This window comes from Saccoglossus kowalevskii, chromosome 10 (assembly GCF_978046115.1).
Source record: "Saccoglossus kowalevskii chromosome 10, keSacKowa6.1, whole genome shotgun sequence".
In the NCBI taxonomy this organism is placed as follows: domain Eukaryota; kingdom Metazoa; phylum Hemichordata; class Enteropneusta; family Harrimaniidae; genus Saccoglossus; species Saccoglossus kowalevskii.
The window spans coordinates 7,826,366-7,851,434 of NC_140650.1; the positions used below are offsets into that span (position 1 = coordinate 7,826,366).

The 25,069-nt window shown below is 35.4% G+C and overlaps 1 protein-coding gene across 1 annotated transcript in view; it reads left to right on the forward strand.

Annotated features, from left to right (window-relative positions):
- The window catches only part of LOC100372248 (atrial natriuretic peptide receptor 2-like), a 49,936-nt gene that overhangs the window by 16,029 nt on the left and 8,838 nt on the right, over positions 1 to 25,069 (forward strand). Inside the window, exons 2-10 of the mRNA XM_002740884.2 lie at positions 10,768 to 10,996; positions 11,680 to 11,773; positions 12,593 to 12,728; positions 13,205 to 13,275; positions 15,569 to 15,725; positions 16,217 to 16,292; positions 18,433 to 18,535; positions 20,118 to 20,321; positions 22,936 to 23,124. Coding sequence (XP_002740930.1) covers positions 10,768 to 10,996; positions 11,680 to 11,773; positions 12,593 to 12,728; positions 13,205 to 13,275; positions 15,569 to 15,725; positions 16,217 to 16,292; positions 18,433 to 18,535; positions 20,118 to 20,321; positions 22,936 to 23,124 — 1,259 coding nt within the window. The remainder of the gene's footprint in view (positions 1 to 10,767; positions 10,997 to 11,679; positions 11,774 to 12,592; positions 12,729 to 13,204; positions 13,276 to 15,568; positions 15,726 to 16,216; positions 16,293 to 18,432; positions 18,536 to 20,117; positions 20,322 to 22,935; positions 23,125 to 25,069) is intronic.

A 25,069-nucleotide genomic window follows, 5' to 3' on the forward strand; every position in this document is an offset into this window, starting at 1 on the left:
TATAGCGTATTGCCTTTAATCAATCTTAGTGTACCACATACTAGCAACAAGAATGACCGTGACAGATGGTTTACACCTCCGATGGACAAGATACTTAAAGTGCCTATTTAATGCCTACCCACACACTTCCCATTTTGGATTCATTTTGTACTAGCATAAACAATAATAGCATTGATGTACCAATAAATGATTTTAGGCTAGGAAATAACAGGCATTTCACAAGCTTGCCGCTTGTTTCTCAGGTACAACTGTATATAAAATAGCAGTGTTTGACTCGAGTTACATGGGGGGGGGGGTAACAAAACGAGAATAGCGTGAACACGCGCATGTCTGTCGTCATCATATAGTGAAGTACATTTAGCCGTTCAACAAATTTCTGATTAAATTGTAATATTGCACTTATAACTGGTGAGATATTACACAGACATTATCATTGTAATATGAAACGTGTGTGTATTCGCACTTACCATATGTATATACAGACACATTTGCAAGGAACTGTCCTGTATACCTGTGCTTTTGGGCCACAATATTCCTTATGTATCACGACTTATAGGACATCATTTCAGATTTAATGAATCGAACTAATCCTAACTGACACAAATAAATGTATCATTTATAACTGGTTATCCTTCTTTTTATTGTTTTCACAATTTTAATCTATAGGTTCATACATATAAGGTACTGCCATCGAAATTAAGTCGGTTGTCGCGCGACACGTTTTAACGCCAATGATTTCGTGACTAGTTTTCATATTATGGTGCATTTTAGTTTATGAAGCAGCTGTTTGTTCTCACATGTGCCTTTGTCTCGCTGTGTGGGATACTGTATGTCATGCTGGTAGTTGAGTTCATATTAAGTCAATCATTCTTTCAAAAAATTAACCTCCGCCGTCAGTAGATAATTACTGCGTGAGGCGAAGATGAAACATGCGTACTGTATGACACTGACACCACGAATTTGAATACATTGTCTTTGCTTTGTTGAAAAGTTTACTGCCTTATTAAATCTTTCAAACATTGTACTTCTAATCAGAAGAATACGTATGGACCACAATGTCTCAAGTTTAAAGATACACACGTCATTTTAATAAAAATGTGTCTGACGTGGCCAAATTGCTTTATACAACCTCAGACCGCTAATGATTTATTAGTGGTCTGAGATACAGCATACAAAGTCTATTTTTTACTTTATTTTCATCCCAGTATATGGCCTCAATCTAAACATTCGCAATCACAAAAACAGATAAAAACGTCGGAGATAGTAAGCATACCAGTTATAATGTACATACGTGACGTAACCACGATATTACAAGTCACGTGATATTAGAAACGCACACACATATAAATAGTGTTCAATCGATTGCATATACTCAGTTCAAATAACAGACGTAATGTCAATTTCAAAAATAGCAATGGAATTATGGGATACTAAGTGGAATGTTTGGCAATGAAACTCTTTATGACGTCGGCAGCAATTTCGCTTCCAAATATCACAAGTAATCAGAATGTGAACCATTCAGTTTTCAACCACAGAATAACGCACTCATTTCACAACATACAAATATTTCGCTCTACCATATTTTCACGTGCGCATGCGCAATAAATTTCTAATACATATAAGTAATGTAGAGCGCATGCGCATGTACCTAAAAGTCATTTTTTTTAAAGTTTACGATTAATTAAAATCTAGTGTATTTAGACCATATTTATCTAAACTACAAAAAACACATGATTTTCTACCGCTCATTTATTTCAATCCAGTTCCTTTTCGTGACGTAAACATGGAGCTCGTAAATGTGGCCCGTTTATCGCCTACTTTTGAAATCAGCAACCGATCAGTCCTGTTTTGCCGTAACATATACATTTTCAGACACATTCCTGTATAATTAATTGGCTCATAGCTTAATCAGTGGTGCATTTTAATTCAGAAGCTTTTGGCATAGGTCACGAACTCTGTAATGACGTAGTTCAACTTGTATTGACATTTACAAGAACCACACGGTTTAGGTTGCGCTTCCCATGGACCAGCCGTGTTGTCATTCAAAAACGTAATTCAATAAGATGACTGATGATACCAATATAGTAATTGAAAGGTTTGATCTGCGACACGAAACACTCGGTGCATTCCCACAGCCCACACTAGTGATTCGAGACGTGGTGTGTGTCAGTCACCGTATTTGCTGTATGTCATCGAGCCTTTTAATTTCTAGGAGCGATATTTGCAAGCGCCCAGAGAAAATATAAATTGAATAAATTTGAGACAGTCTACCTCGGTTGGAATACACACACTGTCTGACAGACAATTTTATTGTGTTATATCGTACTACAACTTATAAGTTATTTATTTTGTTAACATCTCCCTAATGTTCGTGATATCAAGCAATCGATGCAAGGGGCAGGTAATATAGACATACGTATCTATAACCCCTGCTAAGATACGTCACACGTACGTGCAAATGAAGAGACAAAACAACTGACTTTATAATTTTAGGCCTGGGAACACATGATTGAAATACGGATGTTTATAATTTCCTGCACAGATTCCTCGCATCTTTCACGTTGCTCAGCGCTCAAGTGTAAATCTCACACAACTTTTTATTTGTTATGGCTTGATATTCAAAATTATTCATGTCACGTGAATTCACAGTGTCCGTGTTATACAATACTAACAATTCAGCACCAAAATATTAAAGGTTTAATAACAGCAAAGACCATACATGCGATCAGCCAATCAACGAAGAACGCACAGAACGAACGATGTTGTTATAAAGAACTGAAAAACGATAAGCTGCCATAAAAAAATTTGGAATTTCCGATATTTAGAACGTACTGAAAAAATACATGATTGCTTAAAGTCCGACACGAGAACCTACAAAACAAAAAACAAACAATTATTTAATATTAAAAACAAAACATGGTTAAATTATTAAATATTAAACTTTTAATACTTAACAAGATAACACGTCGTCATTGGTTACACTTTGTTTACCATGACGTAGGGTGAGAAGGGGTGACGTTGTGGTCTCAGATTCACAGGGATATAAGCTCAAAACCCAACCTCCATTGTAGATTATTTCAACCTAAAACAAACCCAATTGTAGACTAAGTTAAGATACCAAGTTAGTATACATCATATAGTCTATATAACTGCACTCGTTCCAATATACCGAAAAAAACACACAATATATAGTGGGGCTTACATTAGGTAATTAGTGCTTGAATACCTTGCCCATCGATGCTAGTGATAATTTTAATAAAAACTCGGGGAACTATAAAATATATATAAAATTTATTAAAATATAAAGAAATCCCTACCCTAGACCAACATATTTGATAGAGGCCAATTGGGTCAATATGCAAGCAAATCCGTACCCTATTCTAGACCAAAATGCAAAAAACACTGACACCAGAAAAGCTACACGTCCCTATAACGTTATTTGTGGCAAGTGGGTTACTATTTCTTCACTTTACAATATATTGCTATGTCTAAGCTTCGAATGTAGGCTCATTATCGTGTAAGTTTTCTTAAAAGACGCCGTGTTATTACAGACAGTACGTCTATGGTGTATTCTTATCCAATGAGCCAGAAAGAACGCGTGAAATGTTTACATACATGTTTACACATACTGCAAATATAGACTTCATATAAGGCATTATGACTGCAACCAAAAAACACAGACGAATATATAGAACGTTTTGGTCAGTGTGTACAATACACGATTGGGAGAGGTTTAGGAGTTTCGAATGGTCGCCGGTTCGTAGAAATGTTGCATTGCGACACGTACAGCAAACGATGTCACGTGACAGGGACGCTTGTTCAGAATCCGCGATATTACCAATGTAACGAATGGTTTAGTCTTGAGTACAGTTAATAACATTCATTGTTCAGTCACATGGTTTGAACGTTTAGCTCAGTCCATCATTATTTAGATAATTAGCAACGTTATCTTTGACAATTTATCAGTAGTTTTTAACTCAACATTCAGGAAATCACGATCTCTGAAACCACTATGTAGATAATAATGAAAACTACGGAATACTCCACCAGAAGGACTGTTAAGTCACATGACATTTGGTATATGAATTTTCAGAATTTCGGTATGAATTTAAAAAACGCACCGAGTTGATTGGGAACAAAGAGATGACAATACATATTTCATTGATCGTTGTTATGAGTTTTGAACGTTAATTTCGTCATCAGTGTTAAGGTAGAAGCCTACTCATAAATTAAGAAACCCAGAATTTATTCATTTTGCAATAAATTGAACTCCAAGGCAATATAAGAGTATTGACCTAAAAAAAGTTGGGGGTCACCAGCCTTTTTTTCGAGAAAATGATGGTTGTATTTTGGTGGAAAGTCGCCATTTTGACACTATTATAACATTTTACCACAGGTTCCTATGGCAGAGATATTATGCAATATCTCAAAATCTAGCCTGGTGACATAGGCTGAAAAAAATCATATACTGTTAATGACGGAGTCTGGGTTTTAAAAACTGTCAAAAAATGCAATTTTTCTTTAACATTGTGTTCTATGGAATTGTTCTAAAAATAGCAATTTTCAAGAAATATTAGGACACGTTTCTCAAAAAACATAACTGTAACACACAAAATAATGCCATTTCATTGTACCATGAGACAATAGCTTCATGATTGTACATAATAAACTAATGAACATTGTTATGTGATTTATGACCAATTTTGTCAATAATTATTATGTCCTACCTTATATGACAATTATACACAGATGATAACCTATTTGCTTAGTACATTTGTACCAGAATAGCCGTAGTGAATCATTCAATTACTTTAAAACTACGTTGTATCACGTGTTATAAATGACAAATGTCATCACATTTCTTTAATAAAGAATTGAACTCATGTCGATATTTTACATGATTGAAGTCCAAAATAAAAAGTAAGTTTTGATCAAAACCCCAGGGGGCACTTAATACAAATCACATTATAGGGACGTGCCGCCCTTTGGGGTCGTAATTTTTAGCTGCTTGGTCTAGAATATGGTATAGATTTGGTCGCATTTAGGTCCAATATCAAGTTTACCTGTGTAAGATGGCGCCGGGATGGGATCTGTTTGTTTTTTATTTTCATGTATTTACCCGAGTTTTAGTACTTTTATTGACGAGTCTGGGTGATGAGTAGATTCAACCTAAAACCGACTAAGTGTGACAATTTGGTCTCTGAGATACAAAAAAAAATCACTATTTGGTCTATAATGGGGTATGGTTTTTGAGGTGAAACGGTCTAGGATGGGGGTCTGGAGTTTTACTTAACGGCCGCACACCCCTACCAAACTGAAAGGCCATTGACCCCCCTCCCCGATTAAAACACGGTGTAGATGGTCCATGTAGGAAATCGGACACATAAGAATGTACATATTAGTTTTGTTCGTTTAAAGATCTTGAAATCCTCACTGTGTGTATAGTACATGTGGCTATGAATTACAGTGATTTTATTTCACAATGTTAATAATGCATAGAATATGTTACGAAATTCCGTTCATGAAAGGTCAAACTAGACAAACCGGGAAATAAACATTCAAGCAATATAAACGAGAATTATTACCTGCCCGACCGTGGATACAAAGAACCGGATTTGGTGCTAGGTTTCAACTCAAGTTGTCGTATCAGTGTCGTGTGTGTACAAATAATACAATATGATAGCGACTTTGAACGTGATTGTACTAGACTACACGGTGTCTGTATGACAACGATACTTGACCCAATGGATGTACATGATTCGTTTAAGAACGCATCACTGCAGCAACGGGGGGGGGGGAAATCAAGGTCAATGACATTCCGCACATCTGTTAGATTTTCCCTCAGATTTATCTTGAAATTAAACTCAAATTTGAGACAATGCGACGAAATAGAACATATTTCACTTTCCCAAAGAGGCCGAGTATTGTTTTAACAATACGTCGGATACCGTATGTGTTTCCATGGAAACTTACGGGTAGCCAATCATTTTATTATGTTATTTACGTGGCGAACTGTAACGTTTTACTAAGTTTCCAACGGTAGATATTCTACTGACTTAACTCTAGAATATTACACTGAAACTGACAATGTATAATCGGAAGACATTTTTCCAGTGATGTCTCGGGAAAGCGTCTTTCGATTAATATATCATACTGGTGTATATACTATTTAAGGTAGATCGATACTTTGCTGACGTCATCCCAACGCGTCGTTTGTGTAAGACCTTACATTTGAGTAACTGCGAAATATTGAAGTAAACTGTGACATCAGCAGGAAATATAAAGTTAAGAAAACCTCCAAACAAGGCCGAAAAACATACGTATACGCCGACAGAAAGCGCGATTTTACATTGACCGTCACGTAAACGCGTGTCTCTAATTCTGAATGGTAGAACAAGTGTTCTATGGTTATAAATTTGTTTATGTGTTCGCTTACAGGATTGTAACAATAAATTTATCGTGTTTTGCAAACGATTTAAGGATGTATTTGTTTACTTGTCCGAGTCGTAAAGTTCGCTTAAAATTAAGAAGAGGTTCAAGGTTTACTAACAACAACATACCACTGTCACAGCGCATGACGGTGGGGTCTCACAAATCCGCTCACTTGTGGTGATTAAAAACTACAAAAAAAAAAAAAAAAAAAAAACTACAACAAAACACTGACAATCACGTATTTGTGTGACATACCTATCAAACCACACACGATATAAGAGCTCTTCAATAAAGCAATTGTTCCACTTCATGTTGAGATACGTGTTGTGATATTAAAGTTTCTCAAGAGTTTTATGGCCTTCGTTTAATGTTTTTAAAGCTGAGCGATGATTTATTCTCATGATAGTCGCATATACTGCCTTAATATCGCAGTAATTTGGTCAGTTTTCGTTCAATTTTAACAGTAACAATTGCACGGTCGTTTATGCATACACCACACGCCTGCCCAGTGTCGTATTTGCAACAGCTGCCTTTTCACACGTTCAACCTGAACAAAATGCTCGACTAAACTAAATTGGATACAATTAACAAAGAACTACCAAGCTGCAATTCTAGCCTGACAATGAATATTTAAGGCTGAGACAAAAATATCTCTGTTTCTCGTTTCCGCGCGCATCATTTTGAACTATGCGCCTCGATTTGTTTCTCTTCTAAAGCATTCCAAAATGCGCTTGTACTCGCACTTGTCTCAAATTTCCCCCATTTTAGCTCAGTCTTCAAAAAAAAAAAAAAAAAAAAAAATCGCCTCGCCGCTTCATTTTAAAATTTCCATGAAACTAGAAACAGAGAATTTTTTTCCCGGTCTAAGAGTACTTGCTCATATGTATGCGGTTCTCGCGGTTTAGCGCGTAGCTCAGATTTGCTGTTTCATTTCGAGCTAAACTATGAAGAACTACAGCGAGTTAATTTTTTCACTTTTTTAACATTAACTACGCAATAGACCACGCGTTATCCCCACGCGCGGATTTAGGGGGAGGCGCGCCAGGCGCCCTCTTCAGCCTGCAATTGACAAATCAATTGAAAAAAAAACAAAAAAAAAACAGCCCAACGGAGGTGCGCCGACGTAGCCTTCGGCGCCCCTTACCGAATTTCTATATAAGCAAACGTCGTGTTGCGATTCGATAACTTCAGACAAACTCTCGTCTGTGTACAGCTTTTAGTTGTCAATGCTAGTAACACTTTATGCAAATAATTTAAAACCACTACAGATTTGTTTTATATTTTACTATAATGTTTCATTAAGTAAAAGGTCAAATGTATAAAAGAGGACGGTAACCGACCGTTTTATAGAAATGATAGTATAACAAATATTAAATTCTACAGTGTTCATTATGTTTAACTATCAATTTCGTTTGACTGAAATTCCATGACATTGAAGTGTGAAGTGATTATTAAGTTCACGTTTGAAAAGTTCAAATTACCCACAATGCACTGCCCTACAACAAACATGGCCGCTGAATTGATGCAGTACAACTTGGTAGGATGCGGCTCGGTATTTATGATATTGTTACAGCTGTGTAGTTATGTTTGACTCTATGATGTGTATCAACTGGGAAAATTGTCGCGCACATTACCGTGTTCAAGCTAAAATTACGTGTTAGCGGACAATACGAGTTAATACATAACAACACGGCTTTCTGTTATTAAAAGCCACGGGCACGGAAAATAACTGTGGCGTATTACCTCTTCGGACTCAAAATGCCATGAAACTTGGTCGACACTGCGACACACAGTCAGGTAAAATAGCGGCGAAAATTCATCACATTGTTTTTATATCAAACGTGGCAAATAATTATTGCTTTCAACACAATTTGTATATTGGAAAAAAAAACTGTCTGCAAAAACGAGCAGTTTTGGAACATTTTTCATAGGAATTTAATTTCGAAGCATTATTTTATTAAAACTAAATGATATTCATCAGAATTTTCTAATTTAATATGTCAAATGTAAGTTACGTTTAATTTGTTCACCATATCGTACTGTATATGTAACTGATATGAGTCCCTTTGACCGTACAAACCAATGCTATATATCGCAAGATTCACAGTCAATTCGTCCCAATTCACTTTCGTCCCAACACATTCGTCCCACAAGTCGATTCGTCACAATTCACATTCGTCCCACGAGTCGATTCGTCCCAATTCACATTCGCCCCATTTCACATTCGTCCCAATTCACATTCGTCCATTTTTTTACATTTTTAGTCAGCATTACGATCTTGAACAGGGTCAATTTCTATGCCAACTTCTACTGACACGCTAACTAATAACTCCACGTTGCGTGAACGGTGTATTTGTATTTATTAACTAATAACTTGTACGTTGAATGTCCGGTGTATTTGTAGTTATTAACTAATAACTCTACGTTGCGTGAACGGTGTATTTGTATTTATTAACTAATAACTTGTACGTTGAATGTCCGGTGTATTTGTATTTATTGACTAATAACTTGTACGGTGTATTTGTATTTATTAACTAATAACTCAGCGTTGTATGTAAGGTGTATTTGTATATAACGTCGGCAAAAACAAAATGGCGCAACGAACAATTACGCATGCCAGTGCATGACGTGTACGTGAACAGTTCGTTGTTTGGATGTGTTTGCGCTTATTTGGCGAGTTAGTAGTGGGCTAACCTTAAATCTGACGAATCGACTTGTGGGACGAATCGACTTTGGGACGAATTAACTTATGGGACGAATCGACTTGGGACGAATCAACTTGTGGGACGAATCGACTTGGGACGAATGTGATATGGGACGAATCGACCGTCCCCCTATCGCAAACATCACCATTTACATGGATGTTTGACCCAAAGGGGGGATACTTCCACATTAAGTGGGTAGGGATGTGCAGCCCACCTCTCGTAAACCATACTCACTTCTAAACAATTGTTTTTTCTATTTATATACCCATTTCTAAACATGTTTTAGCGATCTATATGGCTTACAGCCGTTCGGAGAATTATTCAGACAGTCAGTTAGCAATATATCTTGGAACTTTGCAAAACACTTGAATCTTTTCCAATCTAGATTTGACAGCGCCGTTGTATTGGCATGCCCACAATTGGGGGCATTCCATTATCTTGCTAGATACGGGTAAAATGCTGTTTTTAAAACGACACGCGTTGGGTACCATACATTAACAGGTTATATGTTGTATGTGCATTCAAAGTGTTATTTTAAATTGGTATAACTGTCTGAGTCCACCTGACATAGCGCAATTTGCAAAACAACTCCTGAGTGTTGAGTAACCCCGGGTATTAATGAACTAGTCGTAGACGGGAAGGCTAAAAGCTGAGTTCCTTAGCATTGGACGCGCTGCAGTTTCGCGACAGTTTTGAGCCAAACTAAAAGTTGTTTTTACATTACTGGTGCATTATGTATCAAATTCAGATTTTATACCGAGGTGGGAGAGTACGTCAGGGATACACTTGATTATAACGGTTTGATGGACTTTGTCAAATCAAAAGTGCCTTCCTTGAGCAAATCACTTTTTCAACTGCAGTTTGAATGGTTTCTGTATACGCACGCTAGATAATACTTGCAATTCACCATGCCGACAACCCCTATGAAATAGTAATGCCAAACCACGTGCCCGCCAATCAAGTGGCGCCGACAAGTCTAGATTGGGCAAAGACCAAAGTGTTTCGCAAAGTTGCAAATCATTTTGTTAACTGACTGTCGGATAATTCTCAGAACGACTGTAACACATGCAGTATACACATACAACTTTTGCAACCAGTGAGCGCATCCAGGCGACGCATTTTATTCAGCTTTTTCCGGTACCTGGCTTTGAAGGACCTTTGAAAAAGTAAATAAATGCTACACACTTCTAAACCAAAACATTGATAAACCACTACCCACTTCTAAACAAAAAAACGTAAAATGCACTTCTATGGAAGTAGCCGCCCGGGGGTTTGACCCATCTGTCTAAATCAAGGGTATATAGCTGCATGATCTTTTGTAGCCGTTTTTGTTATCTTTTATTGGGCTATTTCATCACTTTACTCAGGCTGAAGACAACCTGTAATAAAATGAATAATAAGAACAAAAATCTATAAACAGCTCCTCCAAAGTTGGCTACTGTGTCCATTTTGACAATATGTGCTATTATCAGCTATCATTTTCAGAAACCAAAAACGTAAACTCTGGTTTTTGCATTTGGTAAGACATATATTGCAGGCTGGGCATGACCAGGGGTGGAGTATTCAGATGTTTACACAGTAATGCAAGACAATTTTTACTAGCATATCCTATTTACTTTTTCCCATACAGTTATATTTCTCATTGTTGGCACAGTGACAGTCCTGGAACAAGATGAACAAATGTTCATGCTGGGTGCAAAACAGATGGGTATGACCAACGGCGATTTTGTCTTCATTAACTTTGAGATATTTACAGACCGACCAGAAACCCAGTATTGGGCTCCTCTGTTGCCAAGACATGAAGACAAAACTGCTGATTTGTTAGTAGCATACAGGGCAATGTTACATGTTACGTACAGGTCAGTTGACTTTTAGTAATCACATTACAGATACATAGAAAACTTGGGATATCAGTGTCATTGAAGCACAGTGCCATTGAATCATAGTGCCACTGAATCAAACTGCTTCTAAATTACAGAACCTCTGAATCACAGTGCCACTGAATCAAACTGCTTCTAAATTACAGAACCACTGAATCACAGTGCCACTGAATCACAGTGTCATTGAATCAAAGTGTCATTGAATCAAAGCGCCATGGAATCACAGTGCCATTGAATCACAGTGCCACTGAATCACAGCGCCATGGAATCACAGTGCCATTGAATCACAGTGCCGCTGAATTGCAGTGCCACGGAATCACAGTGCCACTGAATCACATTGCCATTGAATCACAGTGCCACTGAATCACAGTGCCACTGAATCACAGCGCCATGGAATCACAGTGCCATTGAATCACAGTGCCATTGAATCACAGCGCCATGGAATCACAGTGCCATTGAATCACTGTGCCATTGAATCACAGTGCCACTGAATCACTGTGCCACTAAATCGCATTGCCATTGAATCACAGTGCCACTGAATCACAGCACTATTGAATCACTGCAACTAAATCACAATGCCACCAAATCACACATTTTTCTGATTCTCATGTTTAATTATGTTTACATTAATCTTTGAGTTTTATTGTTGTATTTATGTGTAGTCTGCCATGGGACGATGGATTTACAGAATTTATGGATGAAGTCATACCAAGAATGGCCGATCCACCTTTTTATCTCAATATAACAGAGTTTGAGGTAAAAAACTACTTTTCAACAACACAAACATAAGTTTTGCCACTTAGATTGTTTTTTGCATATATCTGAATTCCAGTCTTAGAATGTGGAACCCTGTTTGTTTGGAATTAATTTTGAGCATTTTGGATTGCTGAAATGTATTGGAAAACAGCCTCAGCAGACGCTGTGCTTAAGAAAATATCATTTTAACTGAGATATGTAACCTTGAATTAGATTCCAAACATTTATAAATGAAAGTGGTAACTATAACAGCGCTATTAATATGAGTTCATATACTTTGAATGCGCGGCGTAAAATTCTCCTAGTACAAACTATGTATAGGTTAGATCACAGTTCGAGGTGACTATGAGAATTTGAACGAAGGCCGTAAGCCCAAGTTCTAATTCTCATAGTCACTGAGGGGCGTGATCTAATCGACTTAGCACTGTACAATCAGCCCTAGAAAAGATTCTTATTAATTAGCCAATCAAATGATGACATTTTGACAGCAATCAAACTTGTGAAATAACATTTTAGTACATTTTGTTGAAATGTTGCAACATGGCCTACGTGCTGCGAGTAGTGTCAGTTGAATCGAGCGTAACTCAATGGATACTTTGTATTTGATCTTAGTGTTATAAATAAATTGTTGCAATGAAAATCCTTTGGATTTATTGTGTTTTTTCAGCCGGGATCCAAGTGAAATAGAACCACACTTTATCACAAGTCTGATTAGTCGAGGGATGTTGGCCATGTGCTAATATGAACTAATTGAATATCTTTTTAACAAAAACATTTTGCTTTCAATCAAATAATTACAAAGTTTGTATTTACCAATAGGCTAGTGTTATGGCTGGATATCTATACGATGCTGTTCTGTTAATTTCTTATGCTCTTAATAAAACATATGAAATGGATCTGCCAAATCATAATTCCTACTTGGTAGCTGAAAATATGAGGGATATCATATTTGAAGGTAAGGTATTAATTCACTGTATGACATATATCAGTCAACTACACAGTATGATTTGAGTATTTTTTTGTATAAGTCAATTCACATAAATTACATGCATGAAGTTAAATGGCAAGGTACTCTTGCTGCAGATGTATGATATGAATCCAATATTATCAAAAATGGTGACTTTGACTAGGTAATTTCTGACATCAAAGTATACTGTACTGTTGAAAAGTCAAAGTCATTATTTGGTGCACAACACTACCAGATGAAAAATTGCATTCATGCTTGCCACTATGAGAAAAAAACCTTGTTTATCAACACAAATCTTACACATGCATGGCATGGCAACCACCACCCATCCACACAGGTTATTGACCATGTGTTATGTGGCTGTATTTGAAATATGTTTAAAATAAAAAATCATTTTACTTACATCAACCATGTCAATTATAAATAGACTTTGAAAAGTTACTTACAATGTGGTTTGATTTCAGGAGTGACAGGCACTGTAATAATGGATGAAGAAGGAGATAGAAGATCTATATTTGTTTTACAAGATGTTCAGGTCAGTGTAACTATAAACACACTTGTAACACGATGAACACACCTGTAACACTAAGAACACACCTGTAACACTATGAACACACCTGTAACACTATGAACACACCTGTAACACTATGAACACACCTGTAACACTAAGAACACACCTGTAACACTATGAACACACTTGTAACATTATGAACACACCTGTATCACTATGAACACACCTGTAACACTATGAACACACCTGTAACACTATGAACACACCTGTATCACTATGAACACACCTGTAACACTGTGAACACACTGGTAACATTATGAACACACCTGTATCACTATGAGCACACTTGTAACACTGAACACACCTGTAACACTATGAACACACCTGTATCACTATGAACACACCTGTAACACTATGAACACACCTGCAACACTATTAACACATCTGTATCACTATGAACACACCTGTAACACTATGAACACACCTGTAACACTGTGAACACACCTGTATCACTATGAGCACACCTGTATCACTATGAACACACCTGTAACACTGAACACACCTGTATCACTATGAACACACCTGCAACACTATGCACACATCTGTATCACTATGAACACACCTGTAACACTATGAACACACCTGTAACACTGTGAACACACTTGTATCACTATGAGCACACCTGTATCACTATGAACACACCTGTAACACTGAACACACCTGTAACACTATGAACACACCTGTATCACTATGAACACACCTGTATCACTGAACACACCTGTAACATTACGAACACACCTGTATCACTATGAACACACCTGTAACACTGAACACACCTGTAACACTATGAACACACCTGTATCACTATGAACACACCTGTAACACTGTGAACACACCTGTAACATTATGAACACACCTGTATCACTATGAGCACACCTGTAACACTGAACACACCTGTACCACTATGAACACACCTGTATCACTATGAACACACCTGTAACACTGTGAACACACCTGTATCACTATGAACACACCTGTAACACTGTGAACACACCTGTATCACTATGAGCACACCTGTAACACTGAACACACCTGTAACACTATGAACACACCTGCAACACTATGAACACATCTGTATCACTATGAACACACCTGTAACACTATAACACACCTGTAACACTGTGAACACACCTGTATCACTATGAGCACACCTGTATCACTATGAACACACCTGTAACACTGAACACACATGTAACACTATGAACACACCTGCAACACTATGAACACGTCTGTATCACTATGAACACACCTGTAACACTATGAACACACCTGTAACACTGTGAACACACATGTATCACTATGAGCACACCTGTATCACTATGAGCACACCTGTAACACTAAGAACACACCTGTATCACTATGAGCACACCTGTACCACTATGAACACACCTGTAACACTGTGAACACACATGTAACACTGTGAACACACCTGTATCACTATGAACACACCTGTAACACTGTGAACACACCTGTATCACTATGAGCACACCTGTAACACTGAACACACCTGTAACACTATGAACACACCTGCAACACTATGAACACATCTGTATCACTATGAACACACATGTAACACTATGAACACACCTGTAACACTGTGAACACACCTGTATCACTATGAGCACACATGTATCACTATGAACACACCTGTAACACTGTGAACACACATGTAACACTGTGAACACACCTGTATCACTGTAAACACACCTGTATCACTGTGAACACACATGTAACACTATGAACACACCTGTATCACTATGAACACACTTGTAACACTGTGAGCACACATGTAACACTGTGAACACACCTGTATCACTATGAACACACCTGTAACACTGTGAACACACATGTAACACTGTGAACACACCTGTAACATTGTGGGCACACATGTAACACTATGAACACACTTGTATCACTGTGAACACACATGTAACACTGTGAACACACCTGTATCACTGTGAACACACATGTAACACTATGAACACACCTGTATCACTGTGAACACACATGTAACACTGTGAACACACCTGTATCACTGTGAACACACATGTATCACTATGAATACACTTGTAACACTATGAACACACTTGTAACACTATGAACACACTTGTAACACTATCAACACACCTGTATCACTATGAACACACCCGTAACACTAAGAACACACCAATAAATATAAAACAACCTGTAAAACTATGAACATAACATTACCATAAAATTTTACAGTTTAAGTTCAAATTATTTGTTTTATGTTCAGTCGATTGAAGAAAATAAAACTGTGTTTAAAACTGTGGCATATATGAATGGGATAAACTACACCTTGGTAAGAATGGAAGGGACATTTATTGACTGGCCTGGTAAAGAGATTCCCAAGGATAGGCCTAGATGTGGGTTCCATGGTGAATATTGTTGGGGTAAGAGAATATTGCTTTTTTTGGGCCGAGTTTGTGAACTTTTTGTGTATTGTGAGAAGTTTTCAATCTAAATATCATTGTCAATACATGTATTGACAAAAGAGAAAGATTGAAGTAAAGCATAGAGAACATTATAACAATGATATAGTATAGACAGCATACAATGATTGAATCATAGTATAGACAGCATACAATGATTGAATCATAGTATAGACAGCATATGATAATTGAATCATAGTATAGACAGCATACATCTATTAAATCATAATATATATATATTATTATTATTATTATTATATCATCATTGAAGCACTGAATTAGACAATAATTCTATTGTACTTGCTATACACATAAACTCTGCAATACAGTCTGCTTTGTGATGTACTATAATCAGAATGTGTTGCTTTCATTTAATTTTTCATGTGGTTCATGAATTGATATTTATATAAGATATACAAAAATAGTTAATAATTTTCTTCTTTATTTTTCAGCGGTTGGTCAGATTGTTGCAATGGCTGCTGGTATTGTAGCCGCTATAGTGGCCATCATTTTTGCAATTTTATTCATGTAAGTTGTACAATATACATTGTATATCTGTTCACATTCCCCCAATCACATGGTATAACTATGAACTTTCACACAATTCTTTCAGTAATTTATCAATACAAAGTCCAATTATGCCATGTGACTAATTTTATTATTATTTCCAATTTTTTGCATCAATCATTCTGCAACCATGACTACACACATTTCATTACATCTTATTTTCAACATAAAAATCAAACTCATTGTTTTAATTCACTCATATAGTTTAACCTTTTTTGTAGTGAAAGCAGTTTGATTAGGTTCTTTAATTATTTATTTTAGATTTTTAAAAATAATTTGGTTTAAACCCAAGAAAAATCTGTTTCTGGTCCAAAGTTTCTTCTTTTTTTCTATATTTTAGATTTTGAGTTTTCTAAGTATATTATTTGATCTGTGCATGCTTGAACACCAATGCCACCAATGGCAGGTGCATTCCCCCTTTTTTTAGGCCCCGTTCGGATGCAGTTCGAAAAAGGGGACTTATGTCCAGACTTGTATCTTAGAAATGCCTGGACCAATCATAATAAAACTTCACATATACATCATACATGATATTATACATATGCACATCAATTTGTTTCATGATCTGATTCAAGATGGCCGAATGGCAGCCATTTTTGTGCTAAAAATCATCAAAATCAAAAAAAGCATTTCTCAGCTGTTTACAGATGGATTTTCTTCAAACTTGGTATATACATTGGACATTATAGGACCTTGGTGCACATCATTTTGTTTTTCAGATAAGATTCAAAATGGCCGACTGGTGGCCATTTTGTTTTAATGAATGTGGTTCTAGTACCATTTCTCTGACTTGCTTTGACTGATTATGTTCAAACTTTAAATATTTATCATACATCATGTCATAGATATACATATATATTGGTTTGCCGATCCTATTAAAAATGACCGAATGGTGGCCATTTCGTGCTAAACAATCATCAAATATCAAGCATTTCTGGCATTTATGGATGGGTTTTGTTCAAACTTGGTACATACATTATACATTAAGGGTTCCTGATGCTCGTCATTTTATTTTTCAGAACGGATTCAGAATGGCTGACTAGCGGCCATTTTGTTTTAATGAATGGACTTCTAGAGCTCTGACATGCTTTGACTGACTATGTTCAAATTTTATATATTCATTATACATTTATTCATGATTTTGTTGTAATAAATGCTTTTCCAGAGCAATATCTCTTGAAACTTGTTTGATGATCAGATACAAATGTCAATCATTTTAATGTTAAACAATCATCATAATCATTTTCCTGACATGTTTATGTTCCAGCATAATTTACTATAAACAAAACTATATATCTTACATATGATAACTGATGGGGACAGTGCATGCATGGCTTGTTGGTATTTGTTTCAAATATACAAATCTTAAAGGGGCACTTCCAGTTAAGCCTAATCTCACAACAAATTTACTTTCTGGATTAAAATTACAATGGATAACAAAAGATAGATTAACTTTGTAAACAACATAAACAATAGTGTCCCATGATCCTTTGGTGCAATCCCTGGGATTGATCAGTTCCCCTTTAAGAGCAAAGCCCTTGAAACTAGCATGCATGCTGATGAGAAACAGATCTAATTTGTTTAGGCTTTTTTCATTGAATTTAATTAAAATGGTTTATAACACTTAAAGTTGTACGATATTACCACTTTGTTTGATCTGTAGAAAACCTAAGGTCTCACTGTACTTTTGTAGTCCAACAAATTGCAACATAAATAACATATTATACACTGAACAATGTATTTTCTAAAATCAGTCCCTTCACATTTTAGCTCATTTGCATATTTAGAAAAATTAAAATGTCTAGTAGAAGAAATGTTAGCATGTCTGCACTATTCAGAGTCAGGTGAAAATAAACAAAAATTATCTTCATTACTGTCAAACTACTTAATATTAGCTTTGTAATAAATCTATTTTTGGATGAGTTGAATGCGAAATATATGAAAAAAAATTTGTTATTTAACTGTATGTAAATCATCACTTCAGAAACAATAACGAAAATAAATTCTAAGTGAAAATAAAGTAGTTTACAGTACTTTTATAATTATAAGTTTCCCTGCATGGTTAAATGCATTAATGGTTATAAGTTTAATCTGATTTCAGAATCCGATACAGAAGAGAGACAGCTAGAAGGAAGCAGTGGTTACTACATTGGGATGATATACAACTGATCCCTACCTTTCCTGGTACCAGTGATGGCACAGGAGTAAGATATTGTGATAATTTGGTGAAAATACTTTCATTTATTTTCAGTTAGATTAGAAATGCATGGAATGTTAATGCATGATTAAATAGAAATAATAAGTAACAGGGCTTGAAATTCACAGAGATCAATGCCTAGATTCCCCCTACCTCAATGCCTAGATGCCCCCTATCTGCATGTCTAGATGCCCCACCTAAATGCCTAGATGCCCCCTATCTGCATGTCTAGATGCCCCACTTAAATGCCTAGATGCCCCCTACCTCAATGCCTAGATTCCCCCTACCTCAATGCCTAGATGCCCCCTATCTGCATGTCTAGATTCCCCCTACCTCAATGCCTAGATTCCCCCTATCTGCATGTCTAGATTCCCCCTATCTGTATGTCTAGATTCCCCCTACCTCAATGCCTAGATGCCCCCTATCTGCATGTCTAGATTCCCCCTACCTCAATGCCTAGATGCCCCCTATCTGTATGTCTAGATGCCCCACTTAAATGCCTAGATGCCCCCTACCTCAATGCCTAGATGCCCCCTATCTGCATGTCTAGATGCCCCACCTAAATGCCTAGATGCCCCCTATCTGTATGTCTAGATGCCCCACTTAAATGCCTAGATGCTCCCTACCTCAATGCCTAGATTCCCCCTACCTCAATGCCTAGATTCCCCCTACCTCAATGCCTAGATGCCTACCCCCTGCATGCCTAGATGTCCCACCTCAATGCCTAGATGCCTACCCCCTGCATGCCTAGATGTCCCATCTCAATGCCTAGATGCCTACCCCCTGCATGCCTAGATGTCCCACCTCAATGCCTAGATGCCTACCCCCTGCATGCCTAGATGTCCCATCTCAATGCCTAGATGCCTACCCCCTGCATGCCTAGATGTCCCATCTCAATGACTAGATGCCTACCCCCTGCATGCCTAGATGTCCCATCTCAATGCCTAGATGCCTACCCCCTGCATGCCTATATGTCCCATCTCAATGCCTAGATGTCCCATCTCAATGACTAGATACCCTATCGTAATGACTAGATGTCCCACCTAAATATCTAGATGTCCCACTTGAATACATAGATGTTCCACTGAAAAGTGTAAATGCCCCACCTTAATGCCTTGATGCCTTCAATGTTTGTTTTACAATTTAAGGCATTTTTAGAAATCATGAAATTGGGTGCTCTCAGAATACTGTAGTTCAAGCCCTTAGATAATACTACTAATATTGTTAGTCATAATTAATACTTAGATAACTATAAAACAAATTTATAATATGTTATATTTTTAAGTGGATATTTGTAATCACTTCCTACATGTCCAGTATTTATTGATATTTACCAATGGTAATAAAATGATATTTATTGATGATAGCGTATGATTGATCTTAGCCACAGTGACAAAAGTACCATAAAACACGGATTGAGGGTTATGCTGTCATTAATTTTCTTTGTCTTGTTATAGTAAAATTGTCGATAGAAGAGATCAACTATAAAAAATACCAGATGGCATTGTTCACAATGTATATGCTTCGTTCAGTATTTGTCTTATAGCCATTGTCTTTGCATTTTAATGCTGTTTATATTTTATCACCAGCTTCAGAGTCGAATCTCCAAATTTAGACTGAATCGTAATGTCAGCCATCCTTCTGCAATAAGTTCTTTACCAGGATTAGAGCGGGGATTCCGAGGTGAATCAGACTTTGCAGTAGCAATATATAAAGCCCAGACTGTTGCTGTGAAAAGAATCCTTATGAAAAACTTCCATCTCACAACTTTTATGAAGAAAGAGTTGACCAAGGTAATCTCATTTATTAATCACAACACTGCCTCTGCAGTAAGGTTACCTAAATTACAAGAACGAGAATGAAATAAGGGTAACAAAACAAACAAGCAAAAAGTCAAATATAATTTTAAAAAGAAAAAAAACAACCTTCTCTCTATACTACCGGATTCTGCCGTAAATTCGCCCATCCGGATTTCACGGCTGATGGGCCCTTATTTGGGGTTCAAAATTTCAAAAGATGATCAGCAAATATTTTTTGGGGACTTACCTACGCCGACTTTCAACGCCGGCAGTTGGACCACCCAAAACGAAAAAAACTATTGCAGAAGCTAATCTAAAATTTTATACATTTTTTTTCTTGCTGGATTAAAAAGTAGATCGCCTAAAATTTCATAACAATGTCACCCAGCGTATCTTTCTCCAAAAAATCACATTAACGAACCCTGTGTGCCAAAAACAATAACTTTTATTTTATTAGTAAAAAAAGTATTGTAAAAGAAGTTTCAAATAAAATTGAATACAACTGCACTGCTTAGTAAATGGTCACAGTAGCGCAATCTGGTCATGCTGCGTTTCAGAATTGTTGATTATTACCTAGAAGAGATTACAATAACGTACAAAAAATTAATTTTTTGAATGGTTATAAAATGCAAAATAAATTTCAACTTATTTCATTGCATTTTAAACGCTCGATGCTGTGGAAATAAATATCTGCCATATTTTGACGGACAAATCGCTTAATTAACCAATCAAAATGATGGATGATGTCAATGTGACAAATTACCATAGCTCATTTAAATTGTTAATGTTATTGAAGAAGCAGCACGGAAGAGTTTTGCCGATGTTGTTGTACGATCTTTTAGCTTGGATTTTGATGAGAAAGCAACATGATTTGTTTTTAAATAAAAAAAAATAGTTGTTTTCAAAAGATAAACTGGGCATTTGAAGAATAATTTAACATTGTTTACAGTGATAACAGCTCATTGTCAAAACAAAGCTTACCCATTCTCGCTAGTGGCAATAAACATCATACTATTGAATAGGCGTCAATGACTACGGTAAAACTTTTAGACATCAGGAAAGATTAAAATAACACCTTAAAAAACTGCCAAAAAATCATCCTGAGTGATTTCTTGGTCCCATTTTATTTTTTTTAAAACCTAAACTGCTGTTTAACGACCCAGGGCGAATTTACGGCAGAATCCGATATGACTTTGTTGCCTTCTTGCAGAGAATTTGCATTTAATAATTTTGGCTTTTTCGGTTATGTCATATTACTATCAAAATAAATGTAGTTTTCTCGTCTTGATTCATAAAACCAGGAATGAAATATAAAGCTTCTTAATTCATATAGCCATTGTCTTTGCTGATTATAAATGGGACAAGATATATTGAAGTGAAATTCATCTTCTAATGATATATTTATCATCTGTTTAGTGAAGTATTACATCGCATGTATGACATGTCAAGTTGTGATAGTATGCAGTATATTTGTTTCCACACAGAATGAAATGTGTTTACATCAACAATTAAAATGTTTATCTGATCAGTCCTCGATCAGTACATGTTGTGTATGTTATGGCCTTGAATGTTAATCTTTTCACCACCAGTTTTCTCTTTTCATCACAAAGTAGTCCCATTTATAGCACTTTCCTTCAGAACATTGGGACAATATAGCCAAATTTTTGGAGTAGAAAATGAAATTTGACTCAAATTTTGTATGCTGTAATTAGCATTAATTTCCAGAAATATTGAAGAATATAAGAAAAAAAGTGCAGAAAGTTTTGGGCAAGAAGAACTGGTGGTGAAAGGTTAAGTGAACATAAATTATTGTTTCCTTGACAGTCAGGTTTATATGACATCTATATTCATTTCTGACTCTGTAAGCAAGCAAATAAGCCTTATTGATAATAAAGTATGAATAAATTATCCATTGTAATTAGGAGTGTTTTTATCTTCAAGATTGAAGAACCTTATAGGACATCGTTAACACACTATAAAATAAATTATTACAAAATAAATATAAAAATAACCTGACAAGTTTTAAGTACAAATTTAAATGTTGTCAATAAAAAATAAACACAGTCAAATAATTGATATGAATGTCTTTAGCACATACCAAAAATTCAACATTTTTGTTTATATTTACAAAATAATGTGGCATTTTATGTTAAACAACAATACATATTTAAGAATGAAGATTTCTTTTGTATTAATTGAATAATTTTTCACTGAAATGTTTTACGAATTTTCAAAATATAAATTATTTATTTTCTTGCGTAATACAAATGTTGTGTACATATATCATATTTTGTTTATAATTATTATACAACTATCTCATAGTTATCTTGAGTAGTTTATATTATTTTATATTAATTTTATATTATGTATTGATAAAAAACAATAGAGTATGTATGATTTATCATGTAATATAAAAGCACAGTGGTTGTCGCGCAGCGTGTGTTTGAATTACATGTAATCAAACAATCTATTTAACACGTCCCAATCGAACACTACGCTGTGTAACAACCACCAAACTTCAAACAAAATTTGAAATGTATCATTGTTTGTTGCTGCCAATATTTTGATGCCATATTTTTATATAGTAATTATTATATATTACTTCCAGATGCGATCCATAACTCATGATAATTTGAACCGCTTCATTGGTATATGTCCGCCAGATTCCAGAAACAATGAAATGTTATATTACGTAACAGAGTACTGTCCCAAAGGTTCACTCATGGATATTTTAGAAAATGATGATATTAAACTTGACATGACTTTTAAATTCTCCTTCTTGGAGGACGTTGCCAGGGTAAGTAGATTATTATAATGTATTTTACTTTTGCTCGGAATTTATTTTCGCTGATGGAACATGAAAATAAAATCCAGCGAATATACCTTTTTTCCTATATTTTACATTCAACTCATTAAAAATCAATAAAAACTAAAATCCATACATAACACAAAACATTAATTCCAGCTATAATAAATTTTTTACAGTTGTATATTTTTTTGTCTTCAGTTATTTACTCATTTCCACTGCCGTGGTGGTTCACCCAAAAGTAAAATGCTGCAAAGTTGGAATAATATAAATATTGGAAGAACAGAAATGCAGAAAGAGTTCTCAAATTTCTATTATACAAATATTTTGTTCTCATGTGCAAGACCAAAACATGGTTTTCATCCTAAATAAACACGGTTTTTATCCTAAATAAACACTGTTTTTATCCGAGATAAACATATTTAAATAGTGTAATTTACATCATAAGTGAGGGGCTAAAATAAATTATTTTTGTTGATACTTTTTGGCATTTTTCCTAGTGAAATCATATTGGAAATGTCTGTATCTGAATCAATTATGGCAGCTATGATAACTATGTTGATGAGATTTATCTAGCAGAAAGATTCTTAAGATTTCTAATAAAAATGTATCAGATATTTGCCGTATAGTTTACAGTCAATTTTTATGAGTTAGTGTTTTGGATGGTTATATTACATTCCTGTCATTCTACTTTGTATTTAATACCACATTTCTATTTTCCTAGTAATGGTGTTTAAGATTCCCGTTTCATGTTCACATCTGTTTTTACACTGCAATTAAGTGTTACGTGGGTAATGCGTTCACACCTGTTTTTTTCTCTTTTGCTTGTGATGTTATGCTGACCTGATTAGACACAAAAAACAAATGTAAACATGTCAATAAAGTTATATATGATGCTAATACCATATTTACCCTATTAGAAGCGTATCTTTAATAAAGACGATTACAAACCCAAACCCAGTATTGAGAGATTTACGTAATCACATGTACTACTAATAGCACAAACACAGTATTTGAGCTGCTTTTTTTTATTAGCCTATTAAACTTTATCATAGAGTGCTCAGATTAAATTGACTGTAAAAATAACAAATGTTCACAACAGGTAGATATAAGCAATATTCACAAACAAGAAAAACATTATTTATTTGTGAACAACTATAAGTGGTCAACACTAAGATATTGTAGACTTTGTCACACTCATGCTCTTAAATCTTAACTGTTTACTTTTATTCCCCATTAAGTAGGCATTAATGTTAGACAAACCAATAAATTCCTGTCACTAACATGATTAATTGTTTTTGACATATTTTATATTCTCATGTTACAAGCATTTAGGTGGAGATATATTTAGATCTAATTTATTATAAAGATGAGATATTAAAAATCTAAAAATAAAGTTATTAGCTTATGTGAGCATTCCCACCAATAGTTAAAACAGTATTCCATTTTATCACTGTTTAAATAAACACTCCTATCAAACACATAAATTGCTAAACATTTAGAAATACTAAATATTTCATACAAATGACAACTGAGGTAGTCAATTTCAGAGGCCGATGAAAGCTATGATAAGAGCACCCTCTGAGCTTAGGGCAAACTGTACTGACCAAACCAGTGGGTGTGAAACCTTTTCACATTTAAATGTTATATTTTCTGAAAATTAATTTAGAAAGATATTCTGTTGACATACATACATACATACATAGAATGATACTGCACAGTATTGGGCTTTTATTTAAATGAAATTTTTGACTTCCAAATTATAAACTAGTTTTATTGTTTACTGTAGGTTCCTGAGGTAGTCATCTCCAGATTTTCTTTATTACTTGACTCTCTCTGTAAATCTGTAAAATTTTTGAAAAAATAGTCCTTTGTAAAAAGTAATATTTGTTACAACTTTCTACAACAATTTTTTTTTTTAATCAAGTTTTTTTTA